The 19,204-nt window shown below is 39.8% G+C and overlaps 1 protein-coding gene across 8 annotated transcripts in view; it reads right to left on the reverse strand.

Moving 5' to 3' along the window:
• The window catches only part of LOC310734609 (uncharacterized protein), a 51,476-nt gene that overhangs the window by 11,667 nt on the left and 20,605 nt on the right, over window positions 1–19,204 (reverse strand). For all 8 annotated transcript variants that reach the window (XM_083556867.1, XM_083556863.1, XM_083556861.1 and 5 more), the window contains 17 exons: window positions 18,550–18,727; window positions 17,660–17,786; window positions 17,439–17,558; window positions 16,862–17,009; window positions 10,856–10,968; window positions 9,742–9,895; window positions 8,999–9,247; window positions 8,724–8,912; window positions 7,982–8,160; window positions 6,733–6,919; window positions 5,912–6,051; window positions 3,637–3,821; window positions 1,387–1,646; window positions 1,082–1,292; window positions 816–993; window positions 212–338; window positions 12–92 (listed from right to left, as the gene is read on the reverse strand). In XM_083556867.1, the coding sequence (XP_083412993.1) occupies window positions 12–92; window positions 212–338; window positions 816–993; window positions 1,082–1,292; window positions 1,387–1,646; window positions 3,637–3,821; window positions 5,912–6,051; window positions 6,733–6,919; window positions 7,982–8,160; window positions 8,724–8,912; window positions 8,999–9,247; window positions 9,742–9,895; window positions 10,856–10,968; window positions 16,862–17,009; window positions 17,439–17,558; window positions 17,660–17,786; window positions 18,550–18,727 (2,826 nt within the window). The remainder of the gene's footprint in view (window positions 1–11; window positions 93–211; window positions 339–815; window positions 994–1,081; window positions 1,293–1,386; window positions 1,647–3,636; window positions 3,822–5,911; window positions 6,052–6,732; window positions 6,920–7,981; window positions 8,161–8,723; window positions 8,913–8,998; window positions 9,248–9,741; window positions 9,896–10,855; window positions 10,969–16,861; window positions 17,010–17,438; window positions 17,559–17,659; window positions 17,787–18,549; window positions 18,728–19,204) is intronic.

Below are 19,204 nucleotides of genomic sequence, written 5' to 3' on the forward strand. Positions count from 1 at the left end.
TAGACCTTTACCTTTCAGTGAGTTGCAGTAGTGCTGGTTCAATTCGAAGTCTTGATCTTGTTCTAAGTGTGTGGCTCGTTTGCACTTTTCGGCTTTTGTTAAAAAAGAACCAAACACAAAATATCCGTTTTATTGCAATACTGTAGAGCCATATTCACTCTGATATGGTTTTAGTGTGATTACGACATTGAAAACAAAACAAAACACCCACCCAGTCTGGCAAAAATTATGGAGATATCCTGAAGCACCTCTCCTGCAGGTAGTGGCGATGATTCACATATTGCCTCCAACAGGTCCACATACTGCTTCATGGACGGACTGGGTTCCACATTCAAAGACTATAAAACAAGACAAAAATTTTTTCATTTGAAATGCAACACTTTCTAGTTTTTTTTTCAGAGTGCACAGCAACTAAAGGTCGGCTGATAACTGATTATTGGAAGTATTGGCAAAAATCCATACCTATAGTTTTTCCGGGTTGCGTTATAGGGTACGACAGCGGCCTCTAGAGGCAACATACTAACACCACGTCATGTTTATTTTAAACTGTCTTTTAAATTTTCGAGGTAACTGTTCTTTTAATATGGAGTCTTTTTTTGTTTCAGTTCAATGCGTCTTATTTTTCTCAATATTTATTAACATATTCGTATTTTTGTAATAAAGTTCAGAACTACTTTACATGGAGTGTAAAATAGTACTTAATAGTATTCATTTTGAAAATCGGTTATCGACGATCAAAACTACTAATTGTAAAATCTAATATAAAACGGTCGACCTCTAATAGCAATAACGAAACTCGAACCCCGAAGGCTCACCTTGAACAATTCTTCCATTTGCAGAAGTTTGCTATAAAATGGAGCCAGTAATTTAGGTTCCTGGACCCTGCTGTCTGGCCTGCGGATCAGCTCCTTGTATCTTAAAAACATCTCTGTTGGATCTCGCCAGCACACGTCTTTGAGATTGTAGAAGCGTCCGGAAGACCACTCGTCCTTCCTGAAGACACAGTAGATTATTTTATTTAATTAACTTTCTTCTGATAAAATTAAAAAAATTGTGCATTTGTATTTGAGTGCTTTCTGACCTGTCGTACTCTATAAAGACAGCAGGCGAGTGCTGGAAGAGCTCGCGAAGCTGTGTGATGGAGCACTCCGCTTGCAAGTAGCAATACACCGAGTGGATGTGCTGCACAGTGGTGATGAAATCGGCTCCTACGAGCTCGCCATCAGACTCCTTCGTACACCAGCGTTTCAGGTACATGACCAACTCGTCCACCTGAACAGTGTGTCTCATTCCTGTACAGTTAGAACAGTCCTTATTAATCTGCCAGGACAAGCCTTCGATAAATATTTACTCTGAACGCAGAAGGACATGTAGACACCTGCTTACCTATGGCTCGGGAGAATTCGCTCGGATCCAGATTGGCGTAATAGACATGGGATCCTAAGAGTTTGTGCACTTTGTCAGAAAAGAGATACACCCTGTTTGGATGCAAATACTCCACAAGTTGTTTCCCGTCATGTGTGGGTTTGAAGGCAGGCACCCATGTCAGCTGGGTGAGGTGGAAGTAAAACGAAGACTTTGTGTCTCTTAGGGTGCGGCCCTGGCTGTCCAACACCTGAGCACTGAGGTACTGAGCGTACTTTTCTCTAAAACACAGAAAACATAAAAATACTGTCTTTAGTTTTATTGGAGTCAGCACTTTGTAACAGCAAAGATCAGGCTGGTTCATTTGATTTTTAGGCACAAGAAAGGAGGGTGGGGGGGGGGGGGGGATGAGTGAAGGACAAGAGGTGACATGGGAGCTGATGCGCTGAGACAATGAATCCCAAACCTGTTGTTGTGCCTGGTCATTAGCCTTAGTGACTAACAACAACGACAAGCCTATAAGGGCAGTTATGAAAGTTTGGAGGAGTTCCTGCACCCGAAACACCTGTATATTTTTCAACCTAATCTCTAGAACATTGGTAGCACAATTACCCCAGAGGTTCTCCAAAGCATGGAGAAGCTTTTTCTTTATAAACTCTTATAAAAGAAGCCTGTTCACGTGTATGTGCATAATTTATCCTTCAGTCCAAGGCATTTGTAAATAAAGCTTTAAATATGTATAATATATCGGTCATTTTTAATATACACTATATACACTATTACGACAAAGTTGGAGGTATACAATTGTATAGGACGATGCTGTAGAATGAACTTGTTGTTTCAGAAATAGTTTACATGGGTTGGAGTAAAAGATCGTGAGTGGCCTGATCTAGAGCTCTGACCACAACCCTATTCAACACCTTTGAACACCCATGACTGCACCTCACACCTCCTCACCTACATCGGTGCCTGAATTTACTAAAGCCCTTGAGGGGCTAAATGAGCACATATCTCCATAAACACACTTCAAAATCTAGTAGAACATCTTCCCAGAAGAGTGGAGGTAATTGTAAGAGCAAATGGGTACTACAGGTGGAATGGAATGTTCAAAAAGCACATACCAATCTTATAGTTAGGTGTCCACAAACTTTTGTTCAAATAGTTTTGGAATCACATCCTTTTGAAAAGTTTATTGGTAAAATCCAACAACAGACTTGAAATTCCCAATTCAAGACAAAACAACTTGAAAAAACATTTGAGATTTTGACTTTTGGTACATTCTAGTTTTTTTTAGATTCTCCAGGGTGTCATGTCACATGCTGAATTTTTTCTTTCCAAGAAGAATTGCTCTGATTATGAACTTACACAATTACCCCTGGCTAATTTTTAGCTTATGAAACAAAAACCCTAAAAAACAACAATAAATGAATATTAAATGAATTGTCAATCCAGCCAGCTTCACACCCTGACCCAGACAAAGGTTTAGTATTTGTATTGTATAGCTTATAGGATCAGACGGAATAACTACAGTGACAATGACCCCATTAACATCCAGCCACCTGCATTTCAGCATCATTTTCCACAGAATATAGACCGTCAGATGTTAAGACTCGGGAGAATCGGAAATGGAAAAGATATATGACTCGAATAACAGACTTGACCACAAGATGAATGGCTTGACGGCAAGGCGAAAGGCTTTGCTTCACGATCGGCACAGATTAGGAGGATTAGAGCAGCCGATTGACAGACAGGTCTTTTACAGAGAAAGTGTGAGGAGAATCTAATGTGAGGAAGAGCAGGGTATAATCCTACATTGTTAAGATGTTTTTGAGATACTCTATATGAACAGGTCTGGGGACGCTTGATTTTTTTCAGCCGCATGCGGTTCTTTCCCAAACTGTTACCACAAAGATGGAGGTGCACAATTGTATAGGATGTGGTAGAATGAAATTTGCCCTTCAGTTGAACTAGTAGACCTAAAACTTTATATGGGTTGAAGTGGAAGATCTTGAGTGGCCTGCTATAAAACTCTAAATTCAGCCTGATTGAACACCTTTGGGGTGACATACATCAGTACCACCAGTACCATCAGTACCATCAGTACCTGACTTTAGTAACACCCTTGTAGCTGAATGAGCACAAACCTTCACAAGCACACTCTAAAATCTGGTGGAACATCTTCCCAGAAGAGTGGAGGTTATTCTAACAGCAAATTGGGACTATTGTAAGTCTAATTGTCCATATAGTACAATATGTGTGTGAATGACATACCCTGTGTCCCATTTGTTTTCCAGCAGGTTCATCAGAGCTTGTCTTTGCTGCAGTTTGATATCAGGTGGAAGTTGATCTGCCGTTATCAGTGAGTGGAGCTCTTCACACTGCTGATCCTCTATGATATAGTGTTGATCTGAAGTTTTGGGCCACATCTCTGCCTCCGCTGCCCATGGACTTGATGCCTTGGCAAATAACGGATGGACAAAGATAAAAAATACATATTTACATATACATATAAGTATATAGTGAAATTATGAAGGAATTGTAAAACACACACAAAAAAAAAGATCAATAAAATGTAATTGCACATATTTGTAATATTATGTATGTAATATTATCTATGATAATGATATATTATGTAATAATCTATTACATTAATTTAATGAATAAGAAATTGAATTATTAATGATTAATAAATGCAATCTAAATGCAACCCCAATTCCAAAAACGTTGAGAAAAATTCTAATAAAAGCAGAATGCAATGATATGCAAATCTCATAGACGCATATTTTGGGTTTATAAATCTTTAAACAGAGGAAATGTATTATTTATGGAAAAAATGTTGTGATGTTGTGATAATTTTGAATTCGATGGGCACAACATCAAAAAAGTTGGGACAGGGCCAAGTACAGTATACCACTGTATAGCAGCCCCTTTTCTTTAAACATTGGTTGGGATATCTGTTTAGTATTTGAGAAGGCCATTTGCAGCGGTTTTGAAAAATGGATGTTGTCCTATTTGTGTCTAATATAGGATGCTATCTGCTTAAAGGTCTTGGGTCTTCTTTGTTGTATTTTTTGATTTATGACGTACCAAATGTTTTCAATTGGATTGCAAGCAGGCAGGTTCAGCACCCATGCTTTTTACTACAGAATATACAAAGCCTTCCTTGAAAATGTTTGGATGAAATGGATGGAAGCATATGTTGGTCAAAAACCTGTATATACCTTTCAGCATTAATATGATTTTGCAGATGTGAAAGTTGGCCATTCCATGCAGCATGCATAGTCTCCAAAAACAATTTCAAATTTTGATCTGTCTGCCCACAGAACAGTTTTCCATTTAACCTGAGTTCCTTTTTAAATGAACAGAGAAGGTGGTAGTCTTTCTGGATCATGCTCTCATATGGCTTCTTTTTTGCATGACTGAATTTTAACCTGTATTTGGGTGGTGACATGTCGATCTGTGTTAACAGTCAATGATTTCTGGAGGTGTTTCGGAGCCCATGCAGTGATTTCTATTGCAGAATGTCTGTGGTTAATTCGGTGTCGTCTGAGGCCCCAAAGTTCACAGGCATCCAATACTGATTTTCACTCTTGGGATTGATCAAAGACTTTGCAAACTTCATATTGAGGAGCATCATTCTGAAATTGTTCCACAATTTGTAAACAGATTTTTCACAGATTGGTGAACCTCTGCCCGTGTTTACCTCTGAGAGACTCTGCTTCTCTAATATACTCTTTTATACCCAGTCCCAAATCCTACTGAACTGATCTGGGATGAACTGGATCACATGGTCAGAAAGAAATCTCCAACACCTTTTGCAAGAATTTTCAATGTTTGGAGAAAATAACTGTCCAGAGTGTGTAAAGCTGTAATTTGTGCTAAAGAAGGAATTTTTCAATGAAGTTAAACATTTGTACATTTAAAGATTTGTTTGGTCAAAGTGAATCTTTATAGCATTAAATGACCTCGTTTGTTGCGTAGAAATATAAGGAGCATGTATGTGCCTCTCAAAAACTATGAAAGACTAGCTGTTTCCAAACGCAAAGTGTTTAGGAGTGACTTTGCAGTTTGTTCTCGCTGGATGCAACAAATATTCAGCCTCCCTTCTGAGCTGATCACAGCAGGACTCATGGAATCATCTGTGTCTCTAAACTCATGTATGTGCAAGAGGGCAGATTACACTTTTAACTTTGAAAACCTTTTTGTGAAACCATCATCAGTAGTTTGAAAAGATGCTTCACTGCATAAATGGCTTCACATATCTCAGAGGAAGCATGTGATACATTACACCTTCAGCTGCTGATAAGTGCTGCATGATTGGGAGGAACTGCCTGGTGGTGTGGGGTAGTGGTGAGAAATTATAAGTCATTATATATTGCACAGGAGGAATCGGAGATCTCTCAGATATACACTATACAGAGAAAAGTTTGACCATGAGATTCCTGTGTTTTTTTAACATCCCATTCCATATTTATTCGATATTTGCTGTTATTATAACCTCCACTCCCTTAGTAGTCTGATCCCTGATTACATATGATTCTCTTACCAGCTCTGTGGCTCTGAGGGTGCGTCGCTCCTTCCTGAAAATGAGAAGATCCCTCACTCCGAGGTCACTCAAGAAATCCCTCCATCCTGACAGATCTCCATCACGCAGGTAGCACGAATCCAGCAGGACCCAGTCCACACCTGAGATGAGGATTTCGAAAGGAAAACGGAGAAAAAAAAAAAACGAGAGGAGCAAGGTGAGTTACCCGGGTCCAAGCGTTTTACATCTCCATCCAATATTCATGCACTTTTATTTCAAATTCATTCCTTTTTATTTATTGTCCCTATAGTTCATGACCTTCATATTAAAATGTTCTATAGCTTCTATCTGTCTTACATGCCAGAGTACGTTTAGAAAACAAAACAAAAAGACTAAAAAGTATATAATTAGGATGTTGTATTAATTGACACAAGTGTCTCATATTTTTAGACTGTTACTAGATTATAGATAATAATTTATCTAATACATTATAGATAACAATAACTGCACATTAAAGCATAATACCATAATAAACAAATAAGTCATGTAAAACAGATGGATTCCTTTAAAAATTGAATCTGATTTTGCACAACGATCTGCCAATCTTTAGTCATCTTTCTCATTTAAACTTTTTTTCCCCCAGGTTTATTTAAGCAAAAAATAAAACATTTAAATAAAAAGGCTTTTCCACAGTATTAAACACATGGGGTGAACCAGGACTCCCATATGGTCAGAGGTATAATGCCAAACTGTTTGCCCCATGCATAGTGCCATATCTATGAGTAGGAGTATTTCAGTTTGGCAGAACAAACACAGGCTGAAAGAACAGCGTGGTATTTTACCAGGAAGCTTGTTGGGCAGGTCGATGTTGCCGTACTCTTCAGAGAACTGCACTTTTCTTTGGCCAGGGCAAAGGAAACCCTTATTGGTGAGTACAGGAATGGCTTCCCTCAGCACCCTGTAGTCTTGCTCCTGCGAATGCTCCTTGATAAACACCAGGTAGCTGATCGTGATGTCTTTCGGCTTTTCCTGTTTATGGATGGATGGAATTGTGCATAATAATGCCGATGTTCTTAATTTGCTGTTTTACATTCATCTCACATATGTTCTTTAACTCAGTAGAATTGTTTCAAATTACTGAAAGTAGTGATGATTACAAATGATACATTTTCGTTAGAAAAGCCTATTGTTCGTTATAAAAACCTATGCCATAGCGCTGCTGAATACTTCATTCTGATTGGTCAGAAGTTTGATTGGATATGATTCATGTTCTGTAACAGTTTATTCTGCATTGGATTGGAAGGAGTTTCAGCATTTAAATAATAAACCACCTGCAGTTGTTTTCATAAACACACATTCTGATTTCTATTCCCTTATGCCATATAAATACCTTAAATATTTTCAGCTGTACCTGTAGAGCACTGTGGACAATGGACAGTGTCCTCAAAACAACTTTACAGAAATCCAGACAGAAATGATTAAACTGAAATGTATTTCTAATTGCAACTGTGGCTACTAAAAAGACGACAAGAGTCTTTACAGCTGCTATTAATGTAAATAAACTGATCTTTAATATTCAACTATATTATCGTGAGTATAAATGTATTCAATGTTGTCTCAAGGTTTCTTCATCTTGTCATCACAAAGAGTTTTTCCTAGCCAAGCTTCCTTCAGCATGCACATTGGATATAATGTCTTGACTTTAGACATTTAATCGTTTATCACCGCACACCTCCACAGTGATGAAACTGTAATGAATGGACATTCGGTGACACCCAGATGAGGATGGGTTCCCTTTTGAGTCTGGTTCCTCTTAAGGTTTCTTCCTCATGCCATCTTAGGAACATTTCCTTACCACCATCTCCATTAGGGATAAACTTACAAATACGAGGAACTTATTGGCGATAAAATGATACAATCCTTTATACAACTTGTAACCGCTTTATCTGAGATGTCCATTGTTAAAATCGCTCTACAAATACAACCGGAGTGAGTAAATAAAATTGCTTGGCATTGGAAAAATTATTAACTTAGACCATGCTAATTTTGCTGCTCTTCTCATCAGCATAACTGTGAGGAATGTGTTCTAACCTTCCAAGCAGCATTCTTCAATATGGGGTAGATGTGCTGCTGCAGCACCTCTTTGGGCTCCAGCTCATGAACCTGCAGCCTCCCGAGCAGCTCTCGCACCTGAGAGTTACCCAACTTATCCAGGCACGTCAGCAGCCGTGGCTCCACAATGCTCAGGTCCTTGTACAGAGCATCCAGACCTAGGATAATGGAGATGAAACAGCGTTGTATGAGAGGGTAAGGCTTTCATTGTGACCCACTTCCGGCCTGATTTCCCTGCACACAAGCATGATTATTTCATCTAACCTCACCTGACACATAGGGCTAGCATCTCTTTTTTTTAATAAATCTATCCGGCTTTTTTCCCCCCACAGAAGACACCATTACTATTTTAGAAGTTTGTTATGAGCACCAATGTCATGCTTATGCTCACTATTTCAGGGTCCATGATGAGTCGTTTAAATGTCATTTTATTGGTTTAAGATGGAGCTCGAGCTCAATGGTCGTGGTTTTTACACCATTGCTGAGATCCAGCACGAATAGCAGAAGGTGCTTGGAAAAAAAATTCTTTATAAACAGTTTTTTGATACCACCTCATATTCATACTCCACTGTTTCATTGTATGATTTTAGCTGCCTTTTCTGAAATCTTTAAAAAATGCTGCCTTAAAACGAGGCTGTTTGCAAAAACAGAATGAAAACAAGGCATCTTATTATTTTACATTATTATCTTAATTACTAATGATAACGTGTATCGGTCACACCTTTGGGATTCTCCTCACTGAGAGGAAAGAAGACACCCTCTGCGTTCAGAGCCACGATGCGGCCGTCTGCCAGGGGGATCATGGGAACTTCGCGGAGGGCCTGGAGGAGCCCGTCCACCTCGTTGTACTCGGAATCCAGAGCGCGGAAATTACACGCCAGCAATTTAGCTAGCTTTTTCAGACTGCCATCTGGAGGAACAAACAAGTCAATAAAAAAGATACAGCAAGTGTGCATTAAAAAAAACATACAAGCTCTCTGAGATGTTATTCAGTACCTGAGTGAATGTCATGCTCTTGTACGAGAGTCTTGGCCATCGCACAGATGACGGTGGTGATGTTTGGAGCTTTCAGTCGCTGAACACCCAGAGCAGTGAGCAGAGAAGAAGACAGTGATGACTGCAGTGCAGGGTGAAGATACGACAGGTTCAGGTGCTTACACAGCTCCTCTCCTTCAATAACCTCCTGGAATAAAGGGTCCTGGCATACAGCCACCTGCGAAGGCAGCTTGAACTCCACTCTGCCCTCTGGCACACCAGAAATATATTTTATTTAGTACACAGATCATTTGCAGTCCAAAAGCAAACATTGATTTGATACATTTTCAGTCATCCAGCTCATTTTGAGATAAAATCTATTTAGTGATTTGGTTCTTTGAATCTCCGAGACGTTTGTTCTTTTTCACATGACTCTTATATATGCACTGCATAGCTTCTATGGAAGTTATGTCAAAAAACTTGACTGACTCGGACCAAAAGAGTCGAGAGGTAAACTACTCTATTCTGTACATCTATTCTGATAACATATATTGATATCATGTATGACCCATCACTACTATTCAGTGAACTGAATAGTGACGTGATTCAAACCTACGCAATTAATGAGTCATTTAAGTGACACACTTTGAGGTCTGTGATTTTTCAATCCTGCCCTCTGTTGTTCAATACATAAAACATATACAGTGCATACATCCAAAAAAATGAGGACTACAAAAAAGCTAAAGGGAAAGCAGTAAACTTACTGTCGTCCATCTTGGCTGGAAGGCAGGGTTTCCCCTTCAGCAGCTGGATGATCTGTTTGGCCACAGGGTTGAAGAAGTCCAGGATTTCATTAGGCTGGGGAATATACTGCAAAACCTGACAGAGTCCTTGCAGTCCACTGAACTCTGGGTGACTCTGTAACATTTTAACAGCTGTGCATTAATGATATACGTCATAGGAAGCATTCGCAAGATTTTAAAGCTGAGAGACAAAACGAATCAAAACACATTAAGTCTCCTTTGTAAGGTGTTGAGCCAACATTAGCTAACTGAATAGCTTTAGCATGCACCTCTGCAAAGTCTTGGTAGTTCACTGAAGGGATGAACACCTTTCGGCTGTTCCCTTTAGGGGTCACCACAGCGGACCATCTGTCTTTAAATCACTCTGTAATCTACATACGCTCTTTTAAACCAACCACCCTTATGTCTTCCCTCACATTTACATTTACATTTGCGGCATTTATCGGACGCCCTTATCCAGAGTGACGTACACTCCATACATTTACATCCATAAACCTCGCTCTTGTCCTTCCTCGTTTCCTCCTTCCTGGTGGCTCCATCCTCAGCATTCTTTTACTGATATCCCTAACATGACAAAGCCATCTCAATCGCACCTCCCTTACCTGGACTCATACACCTGTATCAACACTTTTTAGGAACAGAAGTTCCCATGAATAGCTACCAAATGTAAATTTAACACTTAAATGTAATCAAAGCGGCACATGACTGTAAAATGGCTTATCGGCCAAGTGTCTGATTAGTCTGAGCCTCCGAAAATGGAGACCGTGTGTGAAAAAAGGTTGTAATTTTATTATTTTTTGGTTAAACCCCTTCGTATTAAAGCTGAAGGGTTACATTGCAATCCCATGCTGATTGCTTCATTTCAAATCCTTTGTGGTGCTGTATAGAGACTAAATGAGGGGAAAAATGGTGTCCCTGTCTAAATACTAATGGACTATACACTGTTATTGAACTCATAAAAATAATAAACCTCATATCGGAATTGTAACATTTTATATTATAAAGGCGACGTTCTAAGGGGAGAAGTGGGGACACACTTTAAAATGTCAGCCATATACAGTGTCTATATACTTACACTGAATACATCCATGGCTTCCAAGAAGAGTTGTGGGATTTCCGACCGGAGCCACTGATTCCAGGAACTGTCCCTATCAACATCCTCTCTAGAAGAAGGAATGTCAAAATCTCCTGCGGAGTCCCGGAAAAAGACACGTAGTGTTAACACATGAACACTATCGAATTACACTGTATTTCTCATTTACATTCCTGTCGCAGTGGATCGCAGTTGCTCATGACTGGCATCATTAGTGAGAAATAAACTGAGGGAAATAATGAATGCACCATATTTATTTATTGATGCTAACTTAACATGCAGCACAACGATTTAGCCGTATTGAGCAGTGTTGGACAGTATTGAAGTGAATGTAATTCGTTACTGTACTTAAGTAGCTTTTTCACATATCTGTTCTTTGCTGAACTGTTTCCATTTGGGGAGACTTTTACTTTAACTTCACTACATTTCAAAGTCAAAAATCTCACTTTTTACTCAACTACAGTTTGTTTCTTTTTTATTAGAGTGGATAAAAACGTAACTGGTCAAGCATGCAACAAGTGACCAATCAGGGTAGAGCGTGCTCTATTCTATTAATATATTACTGTGCTGAGAGTAACATGAAAAACTTTTCACATAAACTTAGTTGACTAACCAAAGAGTCTTATGACAAAAATGATAATAGAAACATTAAAGCTGTAATAAATCATAGTACTTTCAATACTTAAGTACATTTAAATTCAAATTCGTTTGTACTTTTACTCAAGTGAAACTTTAAAGAGAGCAATTTTACGTTTAATGGAGTAATATTTGACTGTGTATCGCTACTTTAACTCAACTACATGGCTTGTGTACTTTATCCACCACTGTTTCACCAATGAGATTGTATTTTTTTGTGTTGTGGTCAACAAAAATACACTACAAATTTTCCCAATAGAGGAAAGTGTGCAAAATGGCCTCTCCAAATGGTCTCGTCAACCCTGATGATCAATATTACAAGTGTCTTTCTAATCAGAAGGTTCTGGTTTGAATCTTATCACCCACAAAGAGTCGTTCCTGGGCCTTTTTCCTGGGCCTAACTTTGCTATCTATCCATCCGTTTTTCCTCTTTTAATAATCCTTAATTGTTTTTGTCTTCCTGACTTGTGCCTGTAGTTAGTTAACTCGACTATAACTAGTGTTGTTTATATTTATTTTCTCTCACTCACATCTCTGTATAATAAATCTGTTCGTGACGATAAGCACTATGCCGGTTGTTTGTCTGCATTCGAGCACAGGTGGGGACTCGTTCGAGTTGCAAACGGTGGCGTTGGAGATGGAGGCATTGGAGAAACAGATTCGCGAGCTGCATGTAAAGCATGACCGGCTGCGAGAGCGGAAAGCGTCGCTGGAAACATCCCGGGCGGACGCGCACTCATCCCAGGTAAACTCCCGGGTTGAACCTAACGCTCCCAGCACATCAACTCCGCGTGCTTCTATGCCCAGGCCCAGCGCACCTACAACTCCGGCACCGGTGCAACATGGACCCTGGATGCGGCCGCGGCGGAAGAGACAAGCCAAGCCCCGATCGAGGACGTCTCCACCTCCACCACCGGCCTTCAAGATCTCGACCGAGAACCGCTTCGTCCCCCTCCGCGAGACGGAGCGCGACACTGTTATTCTCGGAGATTCCATCGTCCGGCATGTCCGCGCTACCCGAGCTAAAGGTAAGGTGCACACTCGCTGTTTTCCTGGTGCTCGTGTTCTGGATGTCGCTGCGCAGGTACCCGCGATCCTGAACGAGAACTTCAGAGCGGTTGTTCTCCATGCCGGAGCAAACGACACCAGGCTGCGGCAAACGGAGATCTTAAAGAGGGACTTCAGGATCCTGGTGGAGACGGTACGCAGCACATCACCCACAACGAGGATCATTGTGTCAGGACCTCTTCCCACTTACCAGCGAGGGGCTGAGAAGTTTAGTAGACTTTTAGCTCTAAATGAATGGTTACAGTCATGGTGTCGAGAACATAAACTTCTCTTTGTTAATAACTGGAACTGTTTCTGGGAGCGTCCTAGGTTCTTCCGCCCTGATGGCCTGCACCCCAGCAGAGTTGGAGCAGCAGTGCTATCAGATAACATCTCTAGGATACTTCACACCATCTGACTGGTAAGACATCAAGAAATCTTCAACTATAAGAACACGCATACTACAGACCAAATAGTTACAAGTTCACACACAGCCCAGTTTATAGAAACCGTATCTATTCCTCGGGTAGTAAAACCAAGAATTACATACACAAGATCCAGAAATAATCTTATTGCAGTTAAAACTGAAAAATGCGAGATAAACAAACACAACAAAGTTCTAAAGTTCGGTCTTTTAAACATTAGATCACTTGCACCCAAAGCACTGATTGTAAATGAGATGATCACAGAGAATAATCTCGATGCACTCTGTCTCACTGAGACCTGGATTAAAACAGGTGATTATATGGGTCTAAACGAGTCTACACCGTCAGGATATGTTTATAAGCATGAGCCCCGTCAGACTGGTCGTGGGGGGGGGGGGGGTGTAGGAACCATTTATAGTGCTTCTCTTAATGTTAGTCAGAGATTAGGATTCAGCTTTAAATCATTTGAAGTGCTCGTTCTTAAAGTTGCACTTTCAGACATGCATAGAAAACTTGCTCTGGTCACCGTGTACAGACCCCCAGGGCCCTACGCTGATTTTCTTCATGAGTTTGTTTGTTTTCTCTCAGACCTCTTGATCAGCTTTGATAAAGTGCTGCTTGTAGGAGATTTTAATATTCATGTAGATGATGTAAACGATGCCCTAGGATTATCATTTGTCGATTTACTAAACTCTTTTGGAGTTAAACAAAACGTCACCAGACCAACCCACCGTTTTAACCACACACTAGACTTAATAATATCCTACGGAGCAGACGTCACTGATATAGATATTTTACCCCAGAGTGATGACATCACAGACCATTATCTCATACTGTACACACTACCGGTAGAGCAGATTAACCGTGTTTCACCATGGTATCGACTTGGTAGGACTATTATTCCAACCACTAAGAACAGATTCATAAATAACCTGCCTGATTAATCTCAGTTTCACATTAAACCCATAACTGCTGATCATCTTGATGAGATGGCGAACAACATAGACCTTATCCTCACTAGCACTTTAGACACTGTTGCCCCCATCCGGTTAAAAAAGGTTCGAGAACAAGCACCTGCACCTTGGTATAATAGTCATACGCATGCCCTAAAGAGAACAACACGTAATCTGGAGAGAAAATGGAGGAAAACTAAATTGGAGGTATTTAGAATTGCGTATAAAGACAGTATGCTTAGCTACAGACAGGCGCTAAAAGCTGCTAGAGCTAAACACCTGAGCAAATTCATAAAAAAATAACAAAAACAATCCCAGGTTCCTTTTCAGTACAGTCGCTAAATTAACAACAAATCAGGGATCTGAAAAATGTGTTCCATCACAGTTTAGTAGTGAAGACTTTATGAATTTCTTCACTGAAAAAATAGATAACATTAGAAAAACAGTTGTGGCAGTTCAACCTCTGACAGCATCTCCTGACACAATCGTACTTACAACCCCACAACTACACTGTTTTACATGTATAGGACAGGAAGAGCTGTATGATGCTATTATGAAAGCTAAATCAACAACATGTCAGTTAGATCCAATTCCCACTAAACTACTGAAGGAAGTGTTATATACAGCTGGTGAGCCTCTTCTCAATATTATTAACTCCTCACTATCGTTAGGTCATGTCCCTAAATCCCTCAAGTTAGCAGTTATTAAGCCCCTCATTAAAAAACCTAATCTGGATCCAAACACGCTATCGAATTACAGACCAATTTCAAATCTCCCATTTATGTCTAAGATTTTAGAAAAGATTGTCGCTGCCCAGTTATGTAACCACTTGCAGGAGAGGTTTTAGGCCCCATCATAGCACAGAAACTGCTCTAGTTAAAATCACTAATGACCTGTTTTTAGCTTCAGACCAAGGCTACATCTCCCTATTAGTTTTACTAGATCTTAGTGCTGCGTTCGACACTATAGATCATGATCTTCTCCTCGATCGCTTACAGAATTACATCGGTATTCAGGGACAGGCATTAAGCTGGTTTAAATCCTACCTTTCCAATCGTTACCATTTCGTAGATTTAAATGGAGAGCTATCCAGGATAATGCTAGTAAATTATGGCGTGCCACAAGGGTCAGTTCTAGGACCCCTGCTTTTCACAATATACATGCTTCCATTAGGAAATATTATTAGAAGGCATGGAATTAGCTTCCATTGTTATGCTGATGATACCCAGCTATATATTTCATCCAAACCAGGCGATACAGCTCAATTAGCTCACATAACTGAGTGTGTTGAAGAAATAAGAGATTGGATGACCCATAACTTTCTGCTATTAAATTCTGATAAAACGGAGATTTTGCTCATCGGCCCAAAAAATAGTACACAGAAGCTCCAGCATCTCAGCCTGCATTTAGACGGTTGTTCTGTAACTACTAGTTCAACGGTAAAAGACCTGGGAGTTATTTTAGACAGCAACTTATCTTTTAATAATCACATCAATCAAGTTACAAAAACAGCCTTCTTTCACCTTAGAAATATTTCTAAGCTAAGAAATATGTTATCTATATCTGATGCAGAGAAGCTCGTCCATGCGTTTATGACCTCTAGAATAGACTGTAGAATGCATTACTAGGTGGATGTCCTGCATCATTAATAAACAAGCTTCAGTTAGTTCAGAATGCCGCAGCAAGAGTTCTTACTAGGTCAAGAAAATACGATCATATAACCCCAATCTTATCGTCCCTACATTGGCTTCCTGTTAAGTTTCGAATAGACTACAAACTACTGCTACTCACTTATAAAGCACTAAATGGTTTGGCTCCCATGTATCTATCCAGTCTTTTAACACGCTACAATCCGTCACGCTCCCTGAGATCTCAAAACTCTGGGCTTCTAGTAGTTCCTAGAATAGCAAAGTCCACTAAAGGTGGTAGAGCATTTTCACATTTAGCTCCTAAACTCTGGAATAGTCTTCCTGACAGTGTTCGGGGTTCAGATACACTCTCCCAGTTTAAGTGTAGATTAAAAACATATCTTTTTAGCAAAGCCTACACATAACACACATCACACACATCACATCACAACCTTGTGCTCCAGAATATATGATTACATGCACGTTATCAACTTGTGCTGTTAATATCATGAACAGCAGCTACGCTAATTCCTCTCCACTGCTTCTCTTTCTCTCCCCATCCCGAGGCATCCTGAGGTTTGGCCAGCTCCAGTCACGTCCCACCTCGTGAAGATTATGGACCTATGGATGATCATGGAGAAGTAGATGCCGAGTGTTTAAAGGCCCTGGCATGGAGAAGCTGATGCTGGATCTATGATGATCACAAATTGTTCTGTATTGTTGAAAGATTTATGACCAAACTCTTGATGTCACCCATATGAGGATGGGTTCCCCTTTGAGTCTGGTTCCTCTCAAGGTTTCTTCCTCATTTCATCTAAGGGAGTTTTTCCTTGCCACTGTTGCCACGGCTTGCTCATTAGGGACAAACGCACACCATTCACCTTCACTGTTGTTTTCTGTAAAGCTGCTTTGAGACAATGTCTGTTGTGAAAAGCGCTATACAAATAAACTTGACTTGACTTGACTTGACTTTAAGCAAAACCCCTTAATGCTCAACTGCTTAATTGTGTAAATCAGATCGTTACTGAAATGAAATGAAATTTCATTTTAGTCGATTCCCATCCATCATATAGCGATTACCACAGCTAGACAATGAAACATGAAATTCTATCTACCCTCTTCCAGATACATGAGCTCACAGATGCCCAAGATTGCCTGGTGTAACTTTGTCTGACAGCGAGACGTTCGATTGTTGCCGTCTTCAATTATTGCTGCACTACTTTGGAGCACAACAAGAGCAGCATTTCTCTAAAAGTGGATAAAAAATAGCAAAATTTTTTCAAGAAGGTGAATTCTCACCTTGGACAATGAAGCGGAAGCCGAAGCTTCGCAGGGGCAGGAAGGCGAAGACGGGCTGCTGTCGAGGCTGCACCTTCACTTCGTACTCTGAGTTATTACTGAGCTGAAAGGCGAGCGCTAGCTCTGTAGATTCCACATCCATCTTGATCTACACACACACACACACACACACACAGAAAGATTGCTCAACCTGCAGTAAAAAAAGGCCCATCGCTACAACATCAACTAATCAGTAAACTGATTCAAAAAATCCAATTATAATTAAGAAGAAATTGTTCCTCCTCATTGAAAAATTTATTTTAATATTGAAATAAAATTACTAAGAGAATCATCTGGACCTAGACGTCCAGAAACACATCAATGGCTGAGAACATTCCAAAAGATCTCAAGACCAAGGACTTGAATTCAGTCCACTTGGCTTATATGGCAATTTGCCATTTTAATGAGATGGAACCAAGAAGTGCATCAGGTTAAGCGCTGAACGTTTTCAAGAAATGTCAAGAAAAGTTATACTGTTGGCAAAGGTGTTTCAGGCAAGCTTGCATTATGAATAGTAAAATGTGTGCGTGTGTGTCACCTTCTGTGGGTGGAGCATCTTCTTGGCGACCAGCCAGCGCTCCACACCGCCTGTGTGCTCCACCTCTACCACGTTGTGACTCAGATCTCGTCTCGTCATCTGCACCAGTCTCCTCTCGGCCTGTCTCACAAAATTCAAACACACAGCATGTTACTTCCTCATTCAGAAATTTGGTTTTTTTTCTGCGCACCAGAGACGAATATCATGCAGGAAGTGCTCACCTCACTGTGGATGCTGATGGAGCGAAGACGGTGGAGGAAGAGCAGGAGAGACGGATGGACGTCATGGAAAAGGTTTTTGGTCTGGTAGCTCTCTGATCGGAGAGGCAGGAAGATCTTTGTGGTCCAGCTGTGCAGAAAAAGAAAAGAATAGGATAGGAAATGTCTAGAGATATCCTCAGTTGGGATGTAAGAGCTATTTCACATGCGATTTTAATACCAAATATAAAGTGATTATCTATTAAAAAAAATTATACAATACACAATTAAGCAAATGTAGTGATTCTAAAGAAAGCACAATGCCCATGTGTTCGATACTGTGATGGACAGGAACAGGGACACGTCTCCTTGACTGGGATCGGCATAAAAGTTAACAATATGATGTGATGCATATTTAACATATTTGCATCTGTAAAAAAACGATATATTTCTATAAAATTATTAGTTGATTTTCATTATTTTGGAAAGTGACCAATAATTTGTGAACAATATTTGATATGTAGATCCATTCCTCCTCGCCAAACTGTTTCTCAAGTGAGGCGTGTCCTGAAAGTCATTTATGATAGATTAACCTGGCAGAGGTAGAGCTGCACCTTTCTGGAGACAGAACAGGAAAAATACGTCTGGTTTTGTTTAATCTTTTTCTGTTTTTTTGCACTTCAAAGGGAAGGCAAATTGAGATAAAAGATACAATGCATCGTTATGGGGTGAATCGTATCACATCGCATTGGTAGCTGCTTCATATGTATCTTTAATGTATCGTATCATTGACAAATCGCAGCAGCCTCAGACATGGAGATGCACATCCCTATTGTGTAGAATATACCAAGCATAAAATAAGTATAAACTGGAATATCTTGTGCTAAAAATAATAATAATAATACTTTTTTCACCTTTTCTCAGCAATCTCCTTGGCAACTGAGAGCACAGGTCTCTCCTCCTCCACCCAGTGAGGCAGGATGTATCCCATAGGGCTGCTGACCTTGTCAAATTTGATATGGAAGTTGTTGGAGTGGATTTCAGGGCAGTCTGTGACTTTAAAAACTGATTTAAAGCCAATGCCTTTTTGCCCTGTTGGGGAGATATTTACAGTAAAAACTGGTTAAAAAAAACCCATTTATGTAAGACATGTGAACCTAAAAACATGGCAGTGGAAATCACTTTCTTTTTCAGTCACAACATCTGACATTAAACACCATAAAATATAATTTCTGCATCTGAAACTGTATAAAAGCAAATTGTAATAAACGTAACAAATTTCCTATTTGATTCTTCGATCAATGAATCTCCACTGCCCTGGGTCACAACATCGACTTCTGATACAGTTTATTTATATAATTGAGATTATAAACTATTTGTTTTTCCACAAAATGAAATATCAGCCTGTGTGGCAGAATTCAATGTGCAGTACATGGACACAAATATCCCAGAAATTAAAAAAATATATTGTTTAAATTTCCCATTAAACCAAAATGTAATTTGTGTCTTTTGAAATGAACATGCCAGTCATAAAATAATCTATAAATACAAAATCTATAATCTAGTGTT

Source organism: Silurus aristotelis (genome assembly GCF_946808225.1).
Source record: "Silurus aristotelis genome assembly, chromosome: 12".
Classification (NCBI taxonomy): Eukaryota; Metazoa; Chordata; class Actinopteri; order Siluriformes; family Siluridae; genus Silurus; species Silurus aristotelis.